This window comes from Ictalurus furcatus, chromosome 13, assembly GCF_023375685.1.
Source record: "Ictalurus furcatus strain D&B chromosome 13, Billie_1.0, whole genome shotgun sequence".
In the NCBI taxonomy this organism is placed as follows: domain Eukaryota; kingdom Metazoa; phylum Chordata; class Actinopteri; order Siluriformes; family Ictaluridae; genus Ictalurus; species Ictalurus furcatus.
Genome location: NC_071267.1, coordinates 23441339 through 23465568, shown reverse-complemented (window position 1 = coordinate 23465568; position 24230 = coordinate 23441339). Strand labels below are relative to the sequence as shown.

Sequence of the window (24230 nt, the reverse complement as noted above, 5' to 3'; positions counted from 1 at the left end):
CATGACACAATCATAATCACCACGCTAGTCTCCGACTCCTCACCTTTCCTTGCAGGTGAAGATTATTACGGATGATCTCCCGAACTTCATCCTCTGTGTCTTTCTGTAGACAGAGCGCCAAACAGTTCACTGACCTTTTACTGAAAAAGTTAATTACAAGGTCACAAACACACCTTCCTTGTCATGTGGCTAATAGCTGTCATTATGACCTTTTCAAGAAAATATCTGAACACTCTTTTATTATCACTCGCAAGGAACCGTCCTGTTCGTACACAAACACGTAACGTTCTGATGTTTAATTTGAACTAAATGTCAATTATGCAATTATTCATTATATTCGCAGAGAAATAATATCATGTGACACTCATAGATTTTCACCTTGACTACAACACTGACATTTCGTCCATAATGTAACTTAGCCGCTTTCCTTTCGGAACAAAACATCTAGCAAACATAACGAGCTTACAAAGCTAATGGTATTTTAATGCTTAATGCACAAGTTCATTTCAACATCGCAACTTGAAGACGGTGCCCTCCACTAATATTGGCACCCTTGGTAAATATGAGCAATGAAGGCTGTGAAAAATTGTCTTTATTGTTTAACCTTTTGATCTTTTGTTCAAAACATTCAGAAAAACACTCTGCTCTCATCCCAACACAGGTTTATCAAAAATATATATTTGTTAAATATAGGTGTGCAACAATTATTAGCACCCTTTTAGTCAATACTTTGTGCTACCTCCCTTTGCCAAGATAACAGCTCTGAGTCTTCTCCTATAATGTCTGATGAGGTTGGAGAATACATGACAAGGGATCTGAGACCGTTCCTCCATACAGAATCTCTCCAGATCCTTCACATTTCAAGGTGCATGCTGGTGGACTCTCCTCTTCAGTTCACCCCACAGGTTTTCTATGGGGTTCAGGTCAGGGGACTGGGATGGTCATGGCAGGACCTTGATTTTGTGGTCAGTAAACCATTTTTGTGTTGATTTTGATGTACGTTTTGGATCATTGTCCTGCTGGAAGATCCAACCACGGCTTATTTTAAGCTTTCTGGCAGAGGCAGTCAGGTTTTCATTTAATATCTGTTGATATTTGATAGAGAAAAACAAAAATATAAAATATAAAAAAAGATATTGTATTTGATATTTTTCCCCTGGCAGAAAAACAGCCCCAAAACATTAAAGAGCCACCACCATATTTAACCGTGGGCATGAGGTACTTTTGCATACGGCTACCTCTCTGTGTGCACCAAAACCACCGCTGGTGTTTATTACCAAAAAGCTCTATTTTGGCTTCATCTGACCATAGACCCCGATCCCATTTGAAGTTCCAGTAGTGTCTGGCACACTGAAGACACTCGAGTTTGTTTTTGGATGAGAGTAGAGGCTTTTTTCTTGAAACCCTTCCAAACACCTTGTGGTGATGTAGGTGACTTCGGATTGTAGTTTTGGAGATTTTCTGACCCCAAGACGTAACTAACTTCTGCAATTCTCCAGCTGTGATCCTTGGAGATTTTTTGGCCACTCGAACCATCCTCTTCACAGTGCGTTGAGACGATACAGACACACGTCCAATTCCAGGTTGATTCATAACATTTCCAGTTGACTGGAACTTCTTAATTATTGCCCTGATGGTGGAAATGGGCATTTTCAATGCTTGTGCGATTTTCTTATAGCCACGCCCCATTTTGTGAAGCTCAACAACCTTTTGCCGCACATCACAGCTATATTCCTCGATCTCACCTATTGTTATGAATGACCAAGGGGATTTGGCCTATGTGTTACCTCATATTTATACCCCTGTGAAACAGGAACTCGTGGATGAAAAATTGCATGTTCCGAGTCACCCAGGTGTAGTAAACAAAAAGTAAAATATCAATGGGAATGAAGGTTTTGGGAATATATTTTTCTCATATGAATTCATAGGGGTGCAATAATTGTTGCACACCTATATATAACATATAAATTTTTTTTTTTGTTAATAAAGATCAAAAGGTTAAACAATAAAGACAATTTTCACAGCCTTCTCTGCTCATATCTACTTAGAAACTTAGTAACTTAGTAACCATTACACATACACATAAAATGCAAAGTTTGACTGAATATTTGGGAATACTGCTTAATGCGTGTGTGTGTGTGTGTGTGTGTTTTAGTGTATATTCGCAGTGCCTGGGTGAAACGGTTCTTGGCGAGGGCGATGAGTTCCTGGTCTCCGGGAGCGCAGATATTCAGACCAACAGGAAGCAGCCTCTTGAGAGCAGCTACAATCAGCGACGTCTGCGTGGAATAACGATCGCCTCTCTTCTTCATCTTCTTTCTCTCTTGGTCCGACACTGCCCCCTGTGGACCGGCAAGGCAATGTGCAGGTGGGCTTTCAAACTGGATAAATCTCACTAAGCTGCTACAAATAAGGGCTCAAACACAAAACACACAGTACTGACAGAACCCCTGCGAGTTTATGCACAGCGCACGACCACGTACTAACAGTGATGCAGGTTCAACAAACAGGTCTGTGCTTTTTAAAGAGCACTGCATCTCATTTAGGACACAATAAATGCGTAACAGTAGTGGGACGAAACCTGAGTGCTACTCTGGAACTTTCCTGGAAACTTTTCCTATTTAAAACTTGACATTTAAAAATCATGTGACGTAAACAACAGTGATGAACGGAGTCCAGTGCTGCCTGACGTTAGCTTGCTAACTTTTAACTTTAATGTACACTTTATTAACAGTTACGCTTCTGAGATGAAGAACTGGCACCACTGACTCTCTACCGCCATCATTACTAACCATTTATGGTTATATCTATTAAAGCGCACCTATTATGGTTTTGAAACGTGCCTAAGTTTGTTTATAGGTCTCATACGAAAGATTTACATGCATCCGAGGTCTAAAAACACTTTAACGAGCTCATAATTTAAACTGCAGCATTACATTTTTTTCCCGGTGTCACAAACGACTCGTTCAATGATCCGTTCTAAACTCCTCCTTTCAGAGAGCATACTCTGCTCTGATTGGTCAGGTGTCCCAGTCTGTTGTGATCGGTCTACCGATGACAGCGAGCAGCCGATGAAGACCAGAGGCGGGGCTTTTTGATACAAACCTACGTAGGTGAGTACGGGAAGTAAGTCTGGAATCACTAACGACTCGTTCAGAATCGATTCCTTCTTTTGGGAGTCGATAACCCCGTTTGTCGTGCGCTTTGATTATTGAAACTTTGCAGACGTTTTACATTCACAAACAGCTCGATGACACACTACATGAGAGGTAATATTTGAAAAACCATAATAGGTGCACTTTAATAAGTCTCTTTCCTCAGTCTACTGTGCATGATGTTGGACAACAAATATAATTCTCAAGTGTTCTTGGAATGTCCTTACTGTACTACACATGCTATTATACCACGATGCGGTTGAACGCTTGAATCTGATCGGTCGTAAGGTGCGCGTTATTCCCGCGCAACAGCACAGGTAGTTCCAGCTGTAACGAACGACAGATTGATATTAATGAGCTGATTCGAATACATTACTGTTCCTATAGTAACAGCTCATACATAGGGACTCGTACAGCAGACGCCTACAATAATCTAATAATAATAAACGGATTTGAAAATGGATTCTTATGATTGTTTATGGAAGGAGTCTCGGTTACACTTTAAGTTTTGAATCACACGCCTTGAAAGTGTGCACTGTTTTCGAAAACAGGACGGTCTTATCCCTCACAAATTTCTCAGTGTGAACAATCTAGACAATGAAGCACGTTGAAAAATTGCAATGAGACACAGTAAATTGATCCCCCATGTGTGTGTGTGTGTGTGTGTGTGTGTGTCCTCTTACCTTGGACATTTTGGACTTGGTGTCAGTAATGAGGAACGACATGTTGTTTATCTCGTTCTGGACGACAAAGTTCTGTTCCTCCCGTTTGAAATTCTGTAAAACAACTCGGCATCAGTATCCTGATAAGAAAGCGGCCATTTTGTGTCTCGAGTTGCTCGGATCGATCTCGCTCGAAGCGCCGTCCTTAAAAGGATCGTTCAACATGTAGCGCCACACGTCTGACCGAACCAGGACAACCTCGGAATTGCAAAGGCGCAAAGTCTCCGCAACACGCTCATGTTCTACAGTCTGAAAGCAGAATTATTTCCCACAAAGCACTCAAAATAACAGTGTATATTTAAATAGACTGACAGTGACGAAGTGTCTGTCTGAGAGATTTACTGCTATTGTTACAGTTCATTTCTTTAAAGTGACAATGATTGATTGCATGTTAGCTGGACATTTATATATATATATATGTGTGTGTGTGTGTGTATATGTGTGTGCGTGCTCATTTACATGGGATTTGGCCCAGAAGATGAAGACCTCAGCCACCATGCGGAACAATTCCTCTGCCTCAGGGTTTGGTTCTTTCAGCCACTTCGCTCTGAAAACAAACACAGTGAACTATAAACTCCCTCACGAGTACACACTTTATCCCAGCCTTATACAGGATCGTAAAACTGTACACTTATATGCTTCATCGCACTTTCATCGCTCGAGATAGTTCTACTCAAACGTGCGTCCGGGCATGTCTTCCCACATGGGTATGTCACCCATGTGCTCATCTGTGTGTCCGGGTGTGTCCTCTCACCTGTTATAATCGACGAAGCGGATGAGGAGTGGGTAGAAGGCGTACAGGTCGCGCACCAAGACGGTGAACTCGTCCAGAATGAGCAGCTCCGACTCGGACATCTCGCCACGGCCTTCTGCCTTCATGTGTTCTTCGTCCGACAGCACCGTGGCCGCCTTCTTCTTCAGCTTCTCCATCAGCGGCAGGAAGTGCGTCTTTAACAGCTGCGGCCGGGCTTTACTGATGATGGGCTGAGAGAAGACTGGAACAGGGCGAGGGGATGAGGAGGCCGGGGAGAGGTGAGCAGACGGTGGAAAGAGAAAAGTGCGTATAAGTGCTGCATTTAAAAATCCTAACGAATTATTATCAAAAACGCGTTTTAGAAGACAGACACAGCAATGTGGTGCTCATGTGGTGGTCTCGCGATTGGTTCAAGGTTTTAGCAAATGCAGCCCAGCTTTTTTTTTTTTCCCCTTGCCTGAGTTGTTAAATCGGATGAATCCGTTCGTTCTCTATTCACCGATCGAAAACCAACAACCAGAGTTGACACGTCTAGCCATAAAACTTCACGCAGAGTTGAGAAAGTAGAGTGTGTGCTCCTCGTTTTACACAAAAATCTGCAGTCAATCACTACTATATAATCCGATAATTATATAAAACATACATGTCTAAATATGATCAAACAAAGTGGATAATCTGATACTCTCTCTCTCTCTCTCTCTCTCTCTCTCTCTCTCTCACCAGCGAGCCTCTTCATCCAGGCACCTTCGTCAATCCCTAAGTTGTTGTAGATGATCTTGAGGATGTTGCCCAGCAGTGTGTTCATGTGCTCAGAGGTGAGCGAGGTGCAGCAGGTATCGGCGCGTTCCGGGTTGCTCTCTGGCCCGTGCTCCCACCAATGAGACATGTAGCTGCACAGCATGGGCAAAACCACCTCCATCACGTGGGGCATCTGAGTGTAGCGCATGCCTGACTCGGCCAGCTCCATGATCTCTTCCAGAGCTTTCTCCAGGGACGGGACCAAAGGACACGCCTCCTCCACCTGAGCTGGGAGACCACACGCTGAGAGAGAGAGAGAGAGAGAGACAGAGAGACACACTCAAACATGCCGTCCTCTCGGAAAAGTGCAAACGGTCGTTGGATGGTGATGAGCAGAACGTCTCGACTCACCCGTCCTCTCTCTGGAGCCTTTCGTGTTGTAGATGGAGAAGCTGTTGTATTTGTTGAGATGGGGTTCCAGGAAGGCCACGGGGAACGCACCAGAGAACGCAGCCAGACACTCACCAAGAGCAGGCCGCTGCCTACGCAATACAGTGTTAATAACACACCTAACAGATTCACGTTCATTTAGACCCAACTCATCGTAACATGGCAGATATTTATCCTGGACACATCTCAGAGAGACATTATAGGACAACAGGCAGGGTTAACAGACTCCTGTGTTCCCTAAAGAAAGGAGAGCGCTGTATGTATACAGTGTGCTGCCTCTTGATAAAGTAAAGGCTTCTTCTTTATACACTATAACTCATCGTGCAGCGAGCTCATTACCTTTCTACGTAGATGCTTTTACTGGTGCCGAGTGAGTAAAGGCTGTTTAGGATCCTGTAACAGTAGACCTGGACATCATCCACTGTTAAAAAAAAAAGACATGGGTGCATTTAATACACTAGGACGAGGAACTTCATTCGTCATCCGATACTACAACATCATCGAAAAATATATGATAAATATTACTCCTATAGTAAATGGAATACTGAGAGTGGAATGTCAGAGGGAGTTCAAATCGAGTTCATTCATGTATTAATTTCTCAGAATATTTATTCCCTGATGATAAATGTCAATTAATTGAAATTTTTATTTAAGCCACTATTTATCACAGGCACGTAGTTGATATATACTCTAATATTTTTTGCAGAGATATATACACTACCGGTCAGAAGTTTAGACACACTCATTCTTTATTTACCCCCACCCCCACATTTCTGAATAGTAATAATAAAGTCATGAAAACTCTGGAGTGACACAAATGGAACTATGGGAATTATGTTGTGATAAAAAAAAAATCCCAAATGAATCCAAATAATTTAGTATTTTCGCATCTTCAAAGTAGACGCCCTTTTCGCCTAGAATTTCCAGAAATGTATTCTTGGCGTTTTCTCACCCGATTTCTTGAGGAATTTCCCTGAGATGCTTTTTAAACAGTATTAAAGGAGTTCCCACCGACGCTGGACACTCATCGGCTGCTTTTCGGAATATTTCTCTCTGAGTTTATGAAAGTTTTTTTGTAAATAAAATGTTTGTTTTGTAATGAAAGAAACGAATATGTCGGCACGATTATGTTTTTGTCTACAACCCCGATTTCACACGTTTAATCACACACCTTCAGATCAAAAGATTTTTAACATCATGAGAAACATTTCAGTCCAGTGTCCACAAAGTTCTGACTGGTAGTGTACATTCATATATATATATATATATATATATATATATATATATATATAAAAATCGGTTTGTCTGTCTTAACTGCATCCCATCTTTAAAATGGACTCCAGTGTTTTGTTTGAAGCAGCTGGAGCCCAGGAAATGAGATTCTCCCACATGTTCTCTTAAGGGCTATGAGAGAAGTCTTGCTGTTTGCAATGCCAATCAAATGAGGTTCTTTTTTTTACATGCTTTCTGACTAAATATACTAGACTATATCCACCGCTATAGCTTTCTCCTGCTTTAACAAACTGATCACACATCAACTAATCACTATGCGTTTCCTCATTTGTGTCACGTATCAAGAAACTCTGGACTCCACTTCCCATCAGCCACTGCACTGCACTAGCTGTCACATGACCACCTGCACCTGACTCACGTTTTGTTAATGAGCACTCGTGTGTATATATAGTCCTTGTCTGCACTGTTTGCTTGTCTTTCGTTGTCTTAGACTCTTGTTGTTTATGTCTCGGTGTTTTTGTTTCATGCCACAGTGTCATACCAAGTTGTGTTCGTGTCTTTGTTTCATAGTACGTTTGTTTCAATAAATGTCATTATCTGCACTTGCTTCTGGCTCAACCTCGATTCGTGACAATTTGCATCAGGAGTGTTCTAGAAAATGACTATAGTCCAGTCCTGTGGCCTTCCATGACTTAGATACACCTTACCCATGTAGTTTAAACGTACACCTGCATAAATATCCAATCAAAATGAATTCATCACAATCCATTCCTAACATCATGTCTTGTGCTGTATATTCAGGTTACAGTTCAGAAAGTGCTGCACTCTTCCAAACCCACAATGCTGTGTTTCCCAGAGTGACCCCTCTACTCTACTTGTCGGGAAAAACGGGCTGCAAACCAGGCTGCAAAATCTCCAGAGCGGTGCCACAGCCAAACCATGAGTAGCTCAATACTGTAGATTACTCATTGGGACCTGATACTAATTGAGCAAGTGCATTGTACACTGTCAAAACATGACATCTAAGCCTCTGACAATATGGTGAATATAGAGTAGTCAGTGTATCTAGTATTTCTGATTATAAGATTACAATAAGCGTTTTATTTGCTTATTCTACTGAAATGTTTTGTTTAACAACACAGCTAATGTAGCCACGAAGTAACGGATGCTTCGGACCAGCTGTCCTGAAAAACTGTGTGCTAAGGTACGTGAGAAAAATGCACAAATAGGATGTCTCTCTCCAGTTATCTCATGTAAATTTGTCTATTATATGATGTTGTACGTGTTCCTTAAGCAGGTCTTACACTCACATATAAGGTCCTCTCCGAACAGGTTTTGACCGATGTGTTCAAACAGTGAGGACAGGACGGGAAGCAGAGCCACGGTGGTGTAGTTGATGATCTGGGTGACTCCTCTCGGCTGGGTTCGAGTGTGTGTGAACTGACCCTGGCGTAGGTTCTCCATTGTCCTCTCCAGGTCCTCGGCGGCATTATCGAAAAACGCCCGCAACGCTGCCTTTACCGACTCCAGACCCGTCTTCATGACTGTCCTACAGAGGAAAGTGGGACGCACTGTGACATGAAATCGATGTGCTTACTCTATAAATTCACAGTGATTTTTTTTTTTTTTTTGTAAAACTACTAAAAACTGAGTCAAGCAAGCTAATGTAGCTAGCAGAGTTTTGCCCCGAAGATGTTTTCTTCAGCCCTGAATAATTCTCCACTTGGAGCGGTTTGTCACTACGTAACTGAATGTCAGTAAAAGAAGACGGCGGTGTTGTCATTTTATATCTTCAGCGAACGGAGGCGAGACCAATCAGGCAGGGTTTACAGGAAAATACATGGAAACACTCGTGTCTTATTGGCCGACAGTCTCTCGATTCCGCCAAACGCTCGCTCACACAGTCAGTGTGAGGAAAAATGGAAATATGCCGATTTTTTAACCAGTAAAGGGGTTGAACTAGAAACGGTAACAACCTCTGATGCTGAGCAGGAAAACAAGGCGTGTAAATGTCTATGAGTTCCAGTTTATGTGAAAATGATATGAGCAGAGCGTAAGGACAGATGATGTACTTTACATGGCACTGTAGCAGCTAAACCCATAGCTTAGCTGTTCCTCCTCTTGGCTAGCGACACCAAACTAGCCTAGTTAGAAAACTTTTATATTTTATCGGTCTGGTATTCCTACAAACACTGACAACACCCGAGGCAAGTTTTATGATAAATCCAACTTTTCCTGATCCTGTCATACACTGACACGCGCTAAAATTACTGAAAAAATAATGACTTTTAATTTGTCGTGCATTTTTGTAGGTTCGACAGGTTTCGAAAGTAACGTGACAGTAAAGGAACTAATAATCTGATGACTTTTTACATGCAGTAAACAGTAATGTAATCAGATTACAATTTTAAAGCAGTCATCTGTAATGGATGATTTTTTTGCGGAACTTAAACCCAACACTTAAATAACCTTTGAACCAATTAAATAAAGCTTTTACAAGGATACTTTAATGCTCCATATAGAATGTCATCAGTTCTCTAAAAACTCCCTAAGATGATAGGAGGAAGAAACCTTGAGAGGAACCAGACTCAGAAGGGAACCCGTCCTCATCTGGGTCACAACGGATAGTGTGAACGTAAAGGGAAGTTCATTATGGTTTTCATTATGTATATTATTGATCATGACAGACGTTAGAGGTAGTGAGGTCACTGACCTGGCATCTAACGTCTGTCCCAGTATGTGAAGGCAATTCACAATAGAAGTGGCATCGTTTCCTGGGAAAGAAGCAAAGGACAGAAGTCAGAGCAAAGCACTCGGCGTTTCTCCGGCAAACGTACAGTACTTTGTTGTTGTTTTTTTTTAAATCGAGGCACTTACCCAGATATGACTTGATCATTTTGAATCTAGTATTTAATAGCATGCAGCTACAACAACTACACAATCCAACTTGCTTGTTTATGGATAATAATATTATTTTTTTTTAAATCAGCAGGAAAATTCAGCAGACCTACAAATTCTTCTCCTTCTTCTTCTTCTTCTTCTTCTTCTCCTTGAGATGTTTTGCATTTCACAGCCATCATTAACTTTCTGTACACTTTGTGCTTTGGCATTCCGAGGCCAAAATGGAATTTAGAAATAAAGGTGTGACTCCACTTTCTGGTTTGATTCACACCGTGTAGTTTGCATGTCTTCCTGGTTTTATCACTAGCTGTGTCTCAAATTGCACATCATGACAAAACGCAATCTTTTCTATTAATTTAGAGGAACGGTCTTTTACCCGAGTTTGTACAGGACAGGTTGGTTCGATTCAAACACTAACAGTTTTGCACAAGTCCCTTCCCCTCTGTCTCATGGTGCAGGATGGGACAGGTTAGTGCAAACACAGTTCATATCTTCATAGCTTTCTGCAGACATAGTGAGATACTTTTTACCGTGCTACATTGCTCAGTGTGAATAAACTACGCAGTTATGCTCACTCAAACACTGTCTCGAAAAAGTACACAGGAACGCAATTTAAGATCCATTTAAGTCTCAGTCCCTACAGGATTTAGCGATTTTGCGTTTGCCGAAATAAACACAGAAATCAAGCAAACTCCACAATATTCAGAGGAGCTTGCGATTTTTCAAAATGACCACCGATTTGGGCCAAAACGCGCCATGGGAAGTCATCGCAACGCGCATACAGCCAAATCCCTCATCGATTCACACACGTCGAACTTGAGTACGGCAAAAAAAAAAAGTCGCATTTACGAAAAAACATTTACACGGACAGCAATAATCTAATTACTGACCTTATTGTGAATAAGACAATATTGTGATTAAGGTGTTTACATGAGTCGCTTTTAGAATACTCCTTTCATGTTCCGGTGTCACACGTTATAGAACATAGAGTGATTAACGGCACACGTCATTACGTCCCCACGCCACACGTCCGACGTCCCTCCAGAGTTTCACATATCGACATACAGTTGGTCTTCGTTATGGGACTGTATACAGTTTTGGGTGTTTTTATTTTTAGTTTTACGAAAGCTTCAAGTGCGGTTAATTATTTTTCGTGCTGTACGTGCAAATAGACGACTGCTTGAAGCCGTGGGCCGCGTCCCAAACCGCGTACTTACCTACTATATAGTAGCCGAGATACTGTATTTCTCCTTCTATATACTGTAGTAGATAAGTACGCGGTTTGGGACGCAGCCGTGCTCTCTTGTTTGCCGTCAAACGGTCGAGCGCTGCCGTGCGTGTACGTGTCCTGTCTCAAAATGTGGTGAAAACTCCCACACGACGTTAATAGTGTGATTAAGGTGTGTACATGTCTGTAACGCACGTCGATAACGCGACTAAAACAGGAATACTCCACACGTCTTAATTCCATTTGTGACTTTAATCGGATTAAGGTCATCAATAATCGCTGTTTACATGCTGGTTTCTTAATCAGAGTATCGTCTTAATCGGGTTAATATCGGAATATTGTCGTCCGTGTAAACGTACTGACTGTGAAAGCCATTCCGCCAATTCAAGTAGCTTTCCCACAAAAAAAGGTTAAAAAAAACAAAAAAAGCAAAAAAAAGCAAATTTTGAAAAGCACCGCAGCAAAATCGAGCATTTTTGGCCACAACGATTATTTAAAAAATAATTCCTGCTGTATTTCATAAACATTGTCTGCCACGCTTGGTTATAGTTCATGTTATGCTACCACGCAAATATTCTGCTATAAATTCAGCTTACAGTTCAGGAATAGGATCGGGAGTATAGTGTTTCTCCAAATGCAGAAGCTCATTTAGAACTTTTCCCTCAGAACCGGAGCCTGAACTTTTTCTATAAAATAAATTCTGTACAATAGAATTTTTGTCCCGATTTGTTGCGCTTTCACATAATTAACATTAGAAACTCTTTTTTTTTGTTGTTGAATATTTTGATGTAACAAAGTTTTGGACCAGAACAAACTCTCAATCATCCATCCAGCCCACGTTAGTACCAATAACAGTATATAAAACTGTGATAAGAGGAAAAACCAAGTGAAAACAGAAGGAAAATGCTTCATGCATTATCACCTGCAGTCGATAAGGCTGACGTGATGCCAGCCTCTTTTACTCACTAAAAACAGAGACGTGTACCACTCAACTGCTAGCATGCACTTACACACACACACACACACACACACACACACACATCAGAAAACAAAGCCAAACAGTTAGAACAACCTTACCAAACAGAGATATCCTATGTCTGACAAGAACTCCCAGTTTGCAGAAAAGACTGAACAAGAAGAAAAAAGGTGGACGACAAAGAAAGAAGCAGAAGAAAGGAGAAACATTAGTAAACTAAAACAAGTTCAAAAATAGGTAAAAGCAGAGATTATAAATTAAAGTGGATGACACGAGGACTAAACAGGTTTGAAGAGAGAAGATTAGCTAACTATATACTTAGCAAAGATGGTATTAAAGACCTTTGGAGAAAGTAAACAGATTAAGAAGTGTGCACGTGTGAACGTTGAGCTCCTAAGATTCAATAAGAAAAATTCAATCACATATTTTGATTATTTAAAATAAAAATAAAAAAACAACCCTGAGAAAGTGTTTGTTCAGGTCCGATGTCACCTCTCCTAACCTCCAGGAGTGTTCAGAGTCACCTATGCACTTCATGCTGAGATCTACCAACGAAGTCACTTAGTATATATACTAAGTATATATTAGTATATATATAATATATATATATATACACACACATATACATATATATATATATATATATATATATATATATATATATATATATATATATATATATATAAATATATAAATATATATATATATTGCATGCACACACGCACACACACACACACACACACACAGCACTAAGGTGTCAAATGTGCAGGTGTGTGTTAGTCAGAGAAAGGCTACACCCCACCTGGTCACCATCTCCTTCTCTTTATTGGAAGCATGGCCTCCGCTGCTGATTGGACGGATGGCAGTGGACAGGAAGTAGAGACGATGGTTCTTAAAGTACTGGTCAACCAGAGGCAGAACAACCTGTCCAAATAAATGAATCATATTGTCCGTATTATACTCTGCCTTTTTGAGGGGGGTTCCAACAGGACAAGACTTTCACTGGGCTTGTTTAATCTGACCTGAAACAGAGCTTTACGAAAACATTTAAATACACAAATGTAAATACAATATATATAGTATGCCCCGGTACTTGCATAGTCTTTTGCTACGCACTCAAACGTATGTGCATTTTCTTCACAGAAAGAGGACATACTTTTAGTGCATGGTATAAGCAGGTGAATTGGGACACAGCGTCTGTGTTTTTGGGAAGCTCAACCCAGGATCCCCTGTGATTTTAAAACTTTCCCAGTCATGTATGTATCAAATGTGATCATGATTGAAAGGAAGGGATTATTACACGAGTGGAAAAAGAGCTTCCATAAAATTAGATATGGGGAGAGAAGGTAACGGTGAGCGTTCCCTCTGGGTGGTAAGTAGAATAATGTCCTGCGTTTGTAAAAAGAAACCGAGAATGAGTACTGAACCTTTCCAAAGAACTTCATCTGCTGTTCGTGAGGAATTTTTTCTCCCTTTGGCCGTGTAGTGACATCTGGGACAGACACAAAAATACAGCAGCACACATAAATGAAAGGCATGTAAAGGAAATTTATATCCAACTGCAACATTTAATATACAGACTCTATATTGTATATCGAGAAAACTACCTGTATAGCTGAGGATACTTTAACATATGCAGTTTGTTTGAACCAAGGCTTATGCCATATTTCCAGAAGGATTACAGAATCTGATGGTACACATTCTAAGGCATATATATATATATATATATATATATATGTATATTAGAGATGCACCGATGTATTGGCCGGTAATCGGTATCGGCCGATAAAGGCAATTTTTCACGCTATTGGCCATGGGCCGAGAGGTTAAAAACATCCGATGATCAGGGCCACTTATATCCTGTCAATCAAAAGAAGGCGGGAAAACACATGGATTTGGTGCTGTGTGTAAAGATGATGTCTCTTGTGTGGAATGATGACAAAACTGCAGTTTGTAATCTCTGTAATCTCTACACTGATCAAATTTTACACCGGAAGTGAGCAGCAATGAAGCAGGAGTTTCGGCGTCGAGTCTAATTTTTTGCGCTGCTCGTGCTGAGTTAAAGGGCCAGTACACCGTTTAAAGATTTAAATGAAGATGAGTTGACAAAAAGGTATATATTACACAGAAAAATATATTTGTAGAGTAGTGTACTTCATAACCATTTAATGTTAATATATAAAAAAGTTGATATTATATATTACCAGTTTGATGTTAATGATGAAGTAGAAATGCTTTTGTTTGTGGAGAGTGAATGTGAGACTAACAGGAGGTTTTTTAGAATTCAGTCAATGTTAATATGAATTAATAACATTCAATAAGTTAAGAAATCTTACTTTAATCTTCAGAATTGAGTTCATGTGTTAATGTTAATTAGAGTAATGTGTTTTTTGTTTATGAGACCAGTTACTCTGAAACAACTCATTGAATTGGAGAGAATAAATTTTTTATTTGCATTTCCTTCAGAAATGTGGAATTAACTATTATTAATTTAAAAGAAGGCATAGAAGGCAGAACTATCGGTATCGGTATCGGTATCGGCAGATATCACTCTGAATAATCGGTTACCGGTATCGGCTGAGAAATTTAGTATCAGTGCATCTATATATATATATATATATATATATATATATATATATATATATATATATATATATAAAAGGCAAAAGCACTGTAAACTTTCCATGTTGGTGTGTCACTTCCTGATATGAAGTTGTCGTATGTACTAGTTTCTTCACTTGAACTCTTACCAAATTCCAGCATGTGTTCATGAGCCTCGTCCACGTATGTGATGAGCTGCTGCAGAAATGTGTAAGCGAAGCGTTTCTCTATGGCCGGAGTGTCGAGCTCTTGCTCCTTCATAGCCCTGTAGAGGGAAGAAAAAAAGTTGATACTCATCATGATTTAAGATGTAGGGCTTTACAGGACACCAACATGGACTCATGACGCAAAGAAGTTTTATCGCGTGAGAAATGCATTTAATTTAAACAAGAAAGAGTTGTTGGATTTTACACAAATGAAGGCATAAGAAAAAGTATGAACTCTAACAACAGTGTAAAAGCACAAAAAATTCCACAGACATACGAGTGATGATTCACATTACTGTAGCTGAAGTGATAGTAGGACCTTAAATGTTTTTTTTCCATGGTACGTTAACCTAGGGCTGCACAATCAATCGGATATCGATCACGATTACGATTTTGACTGCCTACGATTAAATGATCATGATCGACTGCGATATTGACGTTTAAAGTTCATCCTCCGCTCATAGAACACTCCGCTGCAGATCAAATCAAGCGCTTCCTACACTTACAGCCAATCACATAGAGCGGCGCAGGGATGACGTCATTTTGTAGTAACAAAACCCGGACACGGGTTTAGCGTTTTAGCGCTCGAGCTGCCAGTTTCGCTGCGACCTCCAGTGCGAGGAGAAATCATGACATTAGCATGATGCTAAATGGCACTATAGAGGTTGTCGGGGACATCAAACACCATCACGCCGAACAGGAAAAAACTTAAACTCAGGGCTCTACAGTGTGACCGTGAATAAATATTTATTCGCACCGGTGTGAGTGACCTGTTCGGAGTTAGGTCACTAACTGTAAAGACCTGTTCTTTCCATGTGACTGACCTGTTTTTTGTTCAGTTAAATTGTGAAAATGACTCATAAAATGTCAATTTTATGAGTCATTTGATACAGTGTATCAACTTCATTAATAGGCACTGTTTCAAAAATGATCAAATGTTTGCTTGTCCGAATATGTCAAAAAAGCCAACAATTTCCACGGGGTGTACTTATTTTTTCCACATGACTGCACATGACACACTCTCACCTTGATGCAGTGTATCCATTAATCTGAAGGAACTTGAGGATGTCTTGTGCTTTTTCTCTGTCTTTGGATTTCTCTTTGGCAGTTAAAGTGTCATAGGGAACCAGCAGTGGATGGCTTCCCCCTCCTACGAAAAAAGCCATCAGGCAAAGGGAAGTGAAAATTGTGGTCTTCAATCACAGGTTCCCAAATCATGTCATTTACCCTGCAACCAAACACTCCACAGCTCTGGATTACTGCCTGTTAGAACAGCACGAAGCCTTCACAAAGCAGATCGAGCATTTATCCGCCATACGGTCAACATAATAAGTGACTGAATAAATACAGAGCAGCCACATCTCATAGTTATTACTGCAAGCTCCTACATGGAAAAAAAAAAAAAAACAGGATCAGAGGTGGGACCATAACAAGAAAAGTGTCATGTATTTAATTAGGGATTTTCGACAAGCTAAGCTTAGCTAATGTCCGTAGAGCTAAATATGATCAAATATGATTTCAGTGGCAAATGGTTGTTAGAAATTTTAGAACAAGATATTAAGAATAATCACTGACTACTGGTATTAATCCAGAGTTTGATCAGATGTGTATCCTGAGCTAAGGCAGCCCTTTACCTTTGTTACGTAGCAGTGAGGTCCTGCCTTTCATTTGATTTCATTTAGGAGAGAGGAAAAGGCACGTGAAGAGAAATCAATGTCAAATCTACTACTAAAACACTGCACACTTAGGCAATACAGGGTGTCTCAAAAGTCTCCATACATAGGGGAAATTAACAGTTTCTAGCAAAATGTCCTCCAAATTTTTTTACTCAATTTATATATATATATATACACATACATACACAAATACACACGTGGGGGCAGTGGTGGCTTGGCGGTTAACTGGTCAGGGGTTCAGTCCCCAGCACTGCCAAGCTGCCACTGTTGGGCCCTTGAGCATGGCCCTTAACCCTCTCTGCTTCAGGGGAACTGTATCATGGCTGACCCTGCGCTCTGACCCCAACTTCCTGACATGCTGGGGTATGCGAAGAAAAGAATTTCACTGTGCATATGTATATGTGACTAATAAAGACTCGTTATATATAAAATTTTTCAGATATCCTTTAAGAATGCCTTTGAGAATAGAAGAACGTATGGAAACCATTCTCATGGCTGGATCGGGAAACTGTCACAAGGTTGCGATGGACATGCAGTGACAGTACATGCATAACACCAGATGTGTTAACGAGTTCATCCTGAGTTGGAGAGACGACTCCGTGTGTGTTTACAAAGAAATGGCAATCATGCGGACGATGCCGTGTAAATAAAGTTGCTAAAAAGTGTTCATTTCCCCTATGTATGGAAACTTTTGGGACACCTGTATCTCCAAATCCCCCCCCCCCCCCCCGACTCCCCACAGAGCAGATCATGTAAAGCACGGATCTCATCCGGGACGTACCTTTGGCTTCCAGTTCAAGCTTCTTCTTCTTGGCCCAAATATTATGATAGTTCTCTGCAAGCAGCTCTGCCATGGACTGCAGGTCAAAACCGACCGGACGCAGAATAAATTATATTGAGCGTAAAACGATTTCGGCATTTGATACGATTAGCATGATGCATCGCTGAACAGCGTTTCACTCACATGCAGATCCCGGGACAGGGTCACGTTGCTCATGTCCACCGGGCGAGGACTGAATCCATGAGCGCCCTCTATAGACAGCTACAGAAAACACACATAATCAAACTCTTATCCTGGTATTTCTGTCACAATAAAAAAAATATCCCACTCCAGTTTTTTTAAACAGCAGCATGGACACTGAACATGACATTCATTAACAAGCAAACGTGATAGAAGGCGTTAAAGGTATAGCCCGAGATTTTCGTAGCCTTTTGGAAACTCGACGTTCAGATTCAACACGTATGGACACTACCTAGGCTAAACCGTCTATAACAGTCCGATTTTCTCTCTCTCCTGTTTAGAGAGCATTAGTTCTCAGTGGGAAGTGGATATATAACCTCTAGCCCTCCTGCCCTCCCTAAAGAGTGTGTGTTTGATCAGTGAAAATAGTGAAATTCTAGTTGATAGAATAGGTGAGGCGTGAAGCGGTGGTCGGTGTAAGCTGTGATATAACCTGGCTGGTGAGGGAGATCCTGCGTGTACGGCTGTGTAAACTGGCCGGGTCGCTCTCTCTTGTACGTTCAATGCTCCATCCCCATGACAGCATGGTCTTCAGAGTCTCTCTGATTGGCCAACGGTATACCTCTTTATCCTGCAGGACAGGCACAAAGACAGAGGCATTAACAGACAAAGAAGAATATTAATAACGTGTTCATGCGATGTGGTAAATACAGCTGTATTCCCATTTATCAGATGGACAATGAATGTATTGTGTCATGTTTCCAGTATTATATAATATTAGAGCCTATTTAAGGCTTGATGGCATGGGGATGTACTCTAATTTACGTGATTACCGATATTTTAACAGTCTAAAAGTGAATTTTTAAAAAAAAAAATTTTTTGCTAAACATAAACACCGTCTATAATCTCTGACCTCTCAGTAGTGTAATTTTGCAATAACTAAACCCTGCTATAGACAAGGCACATCCTTTCCCCATCCGAATCGGCTAGTCCTTTACAAATGACATCATCACCATCATCGCTGCAGGTTGTTGTTTTCACACAGACAAGTTCCTTATAAACCAGGGCTCAACTGTGTATTGAAAATAATAAGTATACACCGATCAGCCATAACATTAAAACCACTGCCAGGTGACGTGAAGGCTAGCCCATCTAGTCCGATCCCACAGAAGAGCTACTGCACAAATCGCTGAAAAAGTTGATGCTGCTTATGATAGAAAGGAACACACAGTGCATCGCAGCTTGCTGCGTATGGGGCTACGTAGTTGCAGACCGGTCAGAGTGGTCATGCTGACCACAGTCCACCACTGAAAGCACCTACAACAGGCACGTGAGCATCAGAACCCTGGAGCAGTGCAAGAAGGTGGCCTGGTCTGATGAATCACGTTTTCTTTTACATCACGTGGACGGCTGGGTGTGTGTGTGCGTGTGTGCGTGGTTCACCTGGGGAAGAGATGGCACCAGGCTGCACTATGGGAAGAAGGCAAGCCGGCGGAGGCAGTGTGACGCTCTGGGCGATGTTCTGCTGGGAAACCTTGCGTCCTGGCATTCATGTGGATGTTACTTTGACACGCTGCACTTACCTAAACATTGTTACAGACCGAGTACACCCCTTCATGGCAGCGCCCTGACACACTGCACAAATTGTTCAGGAACGGTTTGAGGAACAAGGTGTTGACTCGACCTTCAAATTATCCAGATATCAATCCGATCGAGAATCATCGGACGCGCTGGACAAACAAATCCGATTCACGGAGGCCCCACTTCGCAACTTACAGCCCTTAAAAGGATCTGCTCTAACGTCTTGGTGCCAGATCCCACAACACACCTTCACAGGTCTTGTGGAGTCCATGCGTCGACGAGTCAGAGCTGTTTTGCTGGCACAAGGAGGACCTACACAATATTAGGCAGGTGGTTTTAATGTTATGGCTCATCGGTGTATCTCTTTTAATCATATTAATGTTTTGTTTTTTTTAGGTAGTATTATTTTTATAAGTAGCTGTTTTATATATCTGTATGAAACTGAGAAAAGCTTCCGGTGAAGATTTTTCAATCGCAGACTCTCACTTATACACAAAAGTGATTCAGTTTTTTTGTTTTTGTTTTGAGTTACAGTCACTTAACTTGTAACACTTATAAGTTACAGTCACTTGTGTACGAATGCATTCTTCGTTTCAAGAAGGCACTGCATCTTTTCTGTACATCACAACGGAACAGGAAGTAGCACGACAAGTTCATCCAATTACATTGTTTAATGCCCAGCCCTGAAAGCAGATCACATTCACACATACTGTGTTACAACCCTAGACTGCTGTGTTCAGATGGATGAGATATCATCTTTCTGAACTTCACTCAGGTTCAAAATCTGCTTTTCCACTCGGTGTAAACCCCTCTTGGTCAGTAAAACAGATAATCGACATGTTCTGTGTATAAAAGGAGCACGGGTGTAGATCCATCCATCCGTCAATCAATCAGTCAATCTATTGTCCACAAGCATTTATGATCAAATGATTCTGTCATTAAAACAAATAAAAAAATTTAAATAATACTTTCCTTAGTCATTTTTTTTTTTTTTACTTTCGCTGTCCGACAGCGCTTCTCTTCACCTTCAAAGGTACCTGTGCTCTCCCAGTCCAACGGTAGCAATCAAGCATTGTGTAGCGAGGCAACACTTGGGCAATAACAACTTGTGCAACAGAAGGGGGGGGCTTTTAATATTTTTATCTGATTTATCACGTCAAACTCACAATCGATTCGGAACACAGATAATGTTACAAAATAAATGACTTCTGCATAGGTTTCAGTTGATCATGGTATAAATATGGTGGTGGTGGTGGTGGTGGTGAAGTTGGGGGGTTTGTAATTGCTAGTTCTGATTACTGGAAACTACACCCCTGTCAGGAGGCTTTACCTTCTCGGACAGTCCCTTGTAAGCCTTTAGCAGGGGATGAATTTTGGAGGCCTCACACAATTGCTCACCATGTACCCATCCATTAGCAACCTAAAGAAAGTCAGAGAGTAAAGACAGATTAATATCTCTAGATCCATCAAGCTCTTGGAGCAGATGGTGTTAAAGCCCTACGCCTCGTTACCTTCTCCATGGACCATTTCTCGTGCGAGTGCTCGGCATACTTATTGATGAAGTGATCCAGCTTCTCGGGAACGTTCACGCTGAGGAAACAGAATAAAGTTTTGATGGACAGAAAATAAATACTTTTGCTATAACTCTCTCGCCCTCTCTCTCTTTATATATATATATATATATAGAGAGAGAGAGAGAGAGAGAGAGAGATAGAGAGAGAGATAGGTATTCTATATATCTATACATATATAGAAAGTGAAAGCTAGAGTTCCTTGACCAGCGTTATTCAAATGAATTCATATTCACGTCAGGGGTTTGAGGTATTACATTTTAGATGACAACATAAACCTTTACGTCTATATTGAATCTGTAGCGCGTGAGAAAGTGTCACTGACTTGCTGGTGTCGACGGGCTGAGGATTAAAGTTGCCCTCTGCATCCATGGACGACTGTTTCTCCATCATCGCCACATAGTTGGACTCCATGTAGTCTGGAGGCAGAGCGCCGGCCACAGCACTCAGACATGGCAGAGCTAGCTTAAACAGCTCAGCATCATATTTCTGCACATACACACGGCATGGGAGCACTATTTATCAAAGCAGCACAGGCTACACAAATACAGTACAAACACTACTAAAAAAAACTCACTGTCGCAAAGCAGCGTGACAGAAATCCAGATATAAAACTTAAATGTTAAATTTATCCCTATTGGGAAAGCCAGAGGCGATGACGATGGTGTCAAGGAAAAACTCCCAGAAATGACAAGTGGAAGAAACCTTGAGAGGAAACAGACTCGAAAGAAAACCCATCCTCTTTGGGATAATTTACCTAGCTAGTAAGCAATGCTGAAAATCACTAGTTAATAATGCTAATGCAGTCTGAACAGTTGAACTGCAATGGGAAATTCCGTTTGCGATATACTACAGTATACATATACACCTAAACTGTACATATACCTATACAACACAGACAAGATCTTGTCTTTTCTGACATCAGGGTTTTTTTCACACATCGAAAAATTAGACGCAACCACAGCTAATGTGATACTATATCACTCACTAAACCTGCATGTACACGCTCAAAATGCAACCTTAATGATTGACATGTTTTCTGCTTTGGTTCGTCATGTCTTCATGTTATTCAAAAACATATGTGGTGGACGAAAACTAATGCACAGTATAAACAACAGAACAGGAATACAAACGAAATTTCCTCTGGTAGTTTGATGAGGGTAGAAAAAAAAAAAGATCCCATTGTATAAGCCAAGTGCCTCTCTTTATACACTCAGCAAAAAAAAGAAACGTCCCTTTTTCAGGAGACTGTATTTTAAACAAAATTTCAGGATATTAAAATCCAAATAAGCTGTACAGATGTTTATTGGAAAGGGTTTAAACGATGTTTTCATGCTTGTTCAATGAACCTTAAACGATTATTGCACATGCAGCTGTGGAACAGTCCTTAAGACACGAACAGTTTACAGGCGCTAGGTGATTAACATCACAGTTACAGTAAGTTAGGACACTAAAGAGACCTTTCTACTGACTCTGAAAAACACCAGAAGAAAGAAGTCTAGGGTTCCTGCTCACCTGCGTGAACATGCCATAGACCTGCTGCAGGGAGGCATGAGGACTGCAGATGTGTCCAGAGCAATAAACTGCAATGTCTGTAATGTAAGACGTCTAAGACGGTGCTACAGGGAGACAGGAAGGACAGCTGATCGTCCTTGCAGTGGAAAATTATTACACGTAACCGTGTGTCCCTCAGACGTGATGGAGAACTTGTAAACGCCTCGGTGGAAGAGTGGAGGAACATCTCACAGCAAGACCTGACCAATCTGGTGCAGTCCATGAGGATGAGACGCACTGTAGTACTTAAAGCAGCTGGAGGACGCCGGATACTGACTGTTACTTTTAATATTGACCCCCCCGCCTTTGTTCAGGGACTCATTACTCCATTTCTGTTCATCTAGGAAACTTGTTCAGTTTGTGTCTCAGTTGTGGAACCTTTTTATATTAATACACATATTTACACATGAAGAAATTTGCTGGAAATAAAAAACAGTTGAACGCGAAAGGACGTTTCTTTTTTTGTTGTTCCTGCATTAAATACTGAATAATCACATCTCATCATAATTTATGTTCAGGTTTGCAAATTTCGATTTGAAAATCATAGAGTATCTCTACTCGTGCCTAATTCGTTGAAATACAATCACGGAGTTGGGATACTTTTATAAATATTCATATCGGCCTTGCTCTAATGAGATCCTGCAGACTTGAGTATACGCTGGTCATTCATTTATCTTGCGCTATAAATGGCTGTAACACTATTACAGTCTGCTGTGTATACACTATAAAATATTATGCATTTGACACACTTTGATATATACAGCCAGGTCCATAAGTATTTGGACAGTGACACATCTTGATTGCTTCGTTTCAAATCCGTTGTGGTGGCGCACAGAGGCAGAAATACGCGAACCGTGTCTCTGTCCAAATAAGTATGGACCTGACTGTAAATACAGTAGGGTTCAATTTGCCTGGATTTCTGATACCTTTCTGGCCAACGCATCGAAGATTCCCCAGAAGAGTTTTCGGGTGAGGTGGAGCTCCTCGTCGGACGCCGCGCCGAAGCTTCCCCACCCCCCTGACAGACAGTAGTACTTCCAGCATCGCTCGTAGTGATTGGTCAACAGCTGGGAACGAGACACAAGCAACAAACTCAGCTCACAGTTCAACTATATTTGAGGTAAAGAAAAAAACCCGAGTTGCCCGAGTTAAACTCTTCCTTTACAACAATGTCACCCATTATTACTAATATCATTAACACTGATATAAACTATTCTATTTTATAACGAACACAGTCTAATGAAGCTCGGATAATCCGACCTTCAGAGGCATTTTGGTGTGTTCGTTCAGCAGAGGAACATCGAACACCAGACGCCTCAGCAGATGTTGCATCATAGATGGCCTCAGTTTCCTAAACACATACACACACACACACACACACACTACATTATTAATTACATTCATGAATATAAATGAATATGTTTATGTGAGAAAAGGGATTTAAGATACTTAATAAATACTGGCAAATTGGAATGAATCAAAACAAGCACACACACACACACACGCACACACACACACGCACCCACACACAGCGAGCAGGCACTCTTCGATGGCGTCTCTCTGGGCTTTGGTGAGGCAGCAGCCCTTGGACAGGCGGTACACTGTGTGGAGGAGCGAGTCGATGAGCGAGGCGAACGGCTCTGTGCCCGCAAACAGAGGTGCACACTTCGTCAGCAAGGGTAGGACGGCAGTGCACAGGTAACGGTTCAGAGCCAGCGCCATGTCTGTGGCACTCAGAGCAGCCTGAAGGTCAGACAGAAAAAAAGGGGTGTAATGAGTACAGAAATAGCAACAGGGTGTAACATGTAGATACGCATGCGGAGTACACAAATAAATTCTAATAATATGAACACCTTTAAGACAGTACTATAAAATATTTCACTCTCTGAACGCGGTCCGGTTATGCTTCGGATAAAAGTAGTT

General features: G+C 41.1%; 1 protein-coding gene across 1 annotated transcript in view; it reads right to left on the bottom strand.

Moving 5' to 3' along the window:
• Nucleotides 1-24230, bottom strand: part of ryr2a (ryanodine receptor 2a (cardiac)) — a 222034-nt gene that overhangs the window by 42048 nt on the left and 155756 nt on the right. The window contains exons 48-71 of the mRNA XM_053639919.1: nt 23830-24050; nt 23568-23658; nt 23234-23374; nt 21079-21242; nt 20694-20772; nt 20513-20602; nt 18095-18232; nt 17605-17682; nt 17422-17497; nt 15991-16114; nt 14908-15023; nt 13585-13649; nt 12960-13081; nt 12259-12308; nt 9766-9826; nt 8363-8601; nt 6159-6240; nt 5781-5911; nt 5352-5672; nt 4632-4872; nt 4337-4424; nt 3839-3931; nt 2172-2342; nt 44-103 (exon numbers count right to left, since the gene is read on the bottom strand). Coding sequence (XP_053495894.1) covers nt 44-103; nt 2172-2342; nt 3839-3931; nt 4337-4424; nt 4632-4872; nt 5352-5672; nt 5781-5911; nt 6159-6240; nt 8363-8601; nt 9766-9826; nt 12259-12308; nt 12960-13081; nt 13585-13649; nt 14908-15023; nt 15991-16114; nt 17422-17497; nt 17605-17682; nt 18095-18232; nt 20513-20602; nt 20694-20772; nt 21079-21242; nt 23234-23374; nt 23568-23658; nt 23830-24050 — 3042 coding nt within the window. The remainder of the gene's footprint in view (nt 1-43; nt 104-2171; nt 2343-3838; nt 3932-4336; nt 4425-4631; nt 4873-5351; nt 5673-5780; nt 5912-6158; nt 6241-8362; nt 8602-9765; nt 9827-12258; nt 12309-12959; nt 13082-13584; nt 13650-14907; nt 15024-15990; nt 16115-17421; nt 17498-17604; nt 17683-18094; nt 18233-20512; nt 20603-20693; nt 20773-21078; nt 21243-23233; nt 23375-23567; nt 23659-23829; nt 24051-24230) is intronic.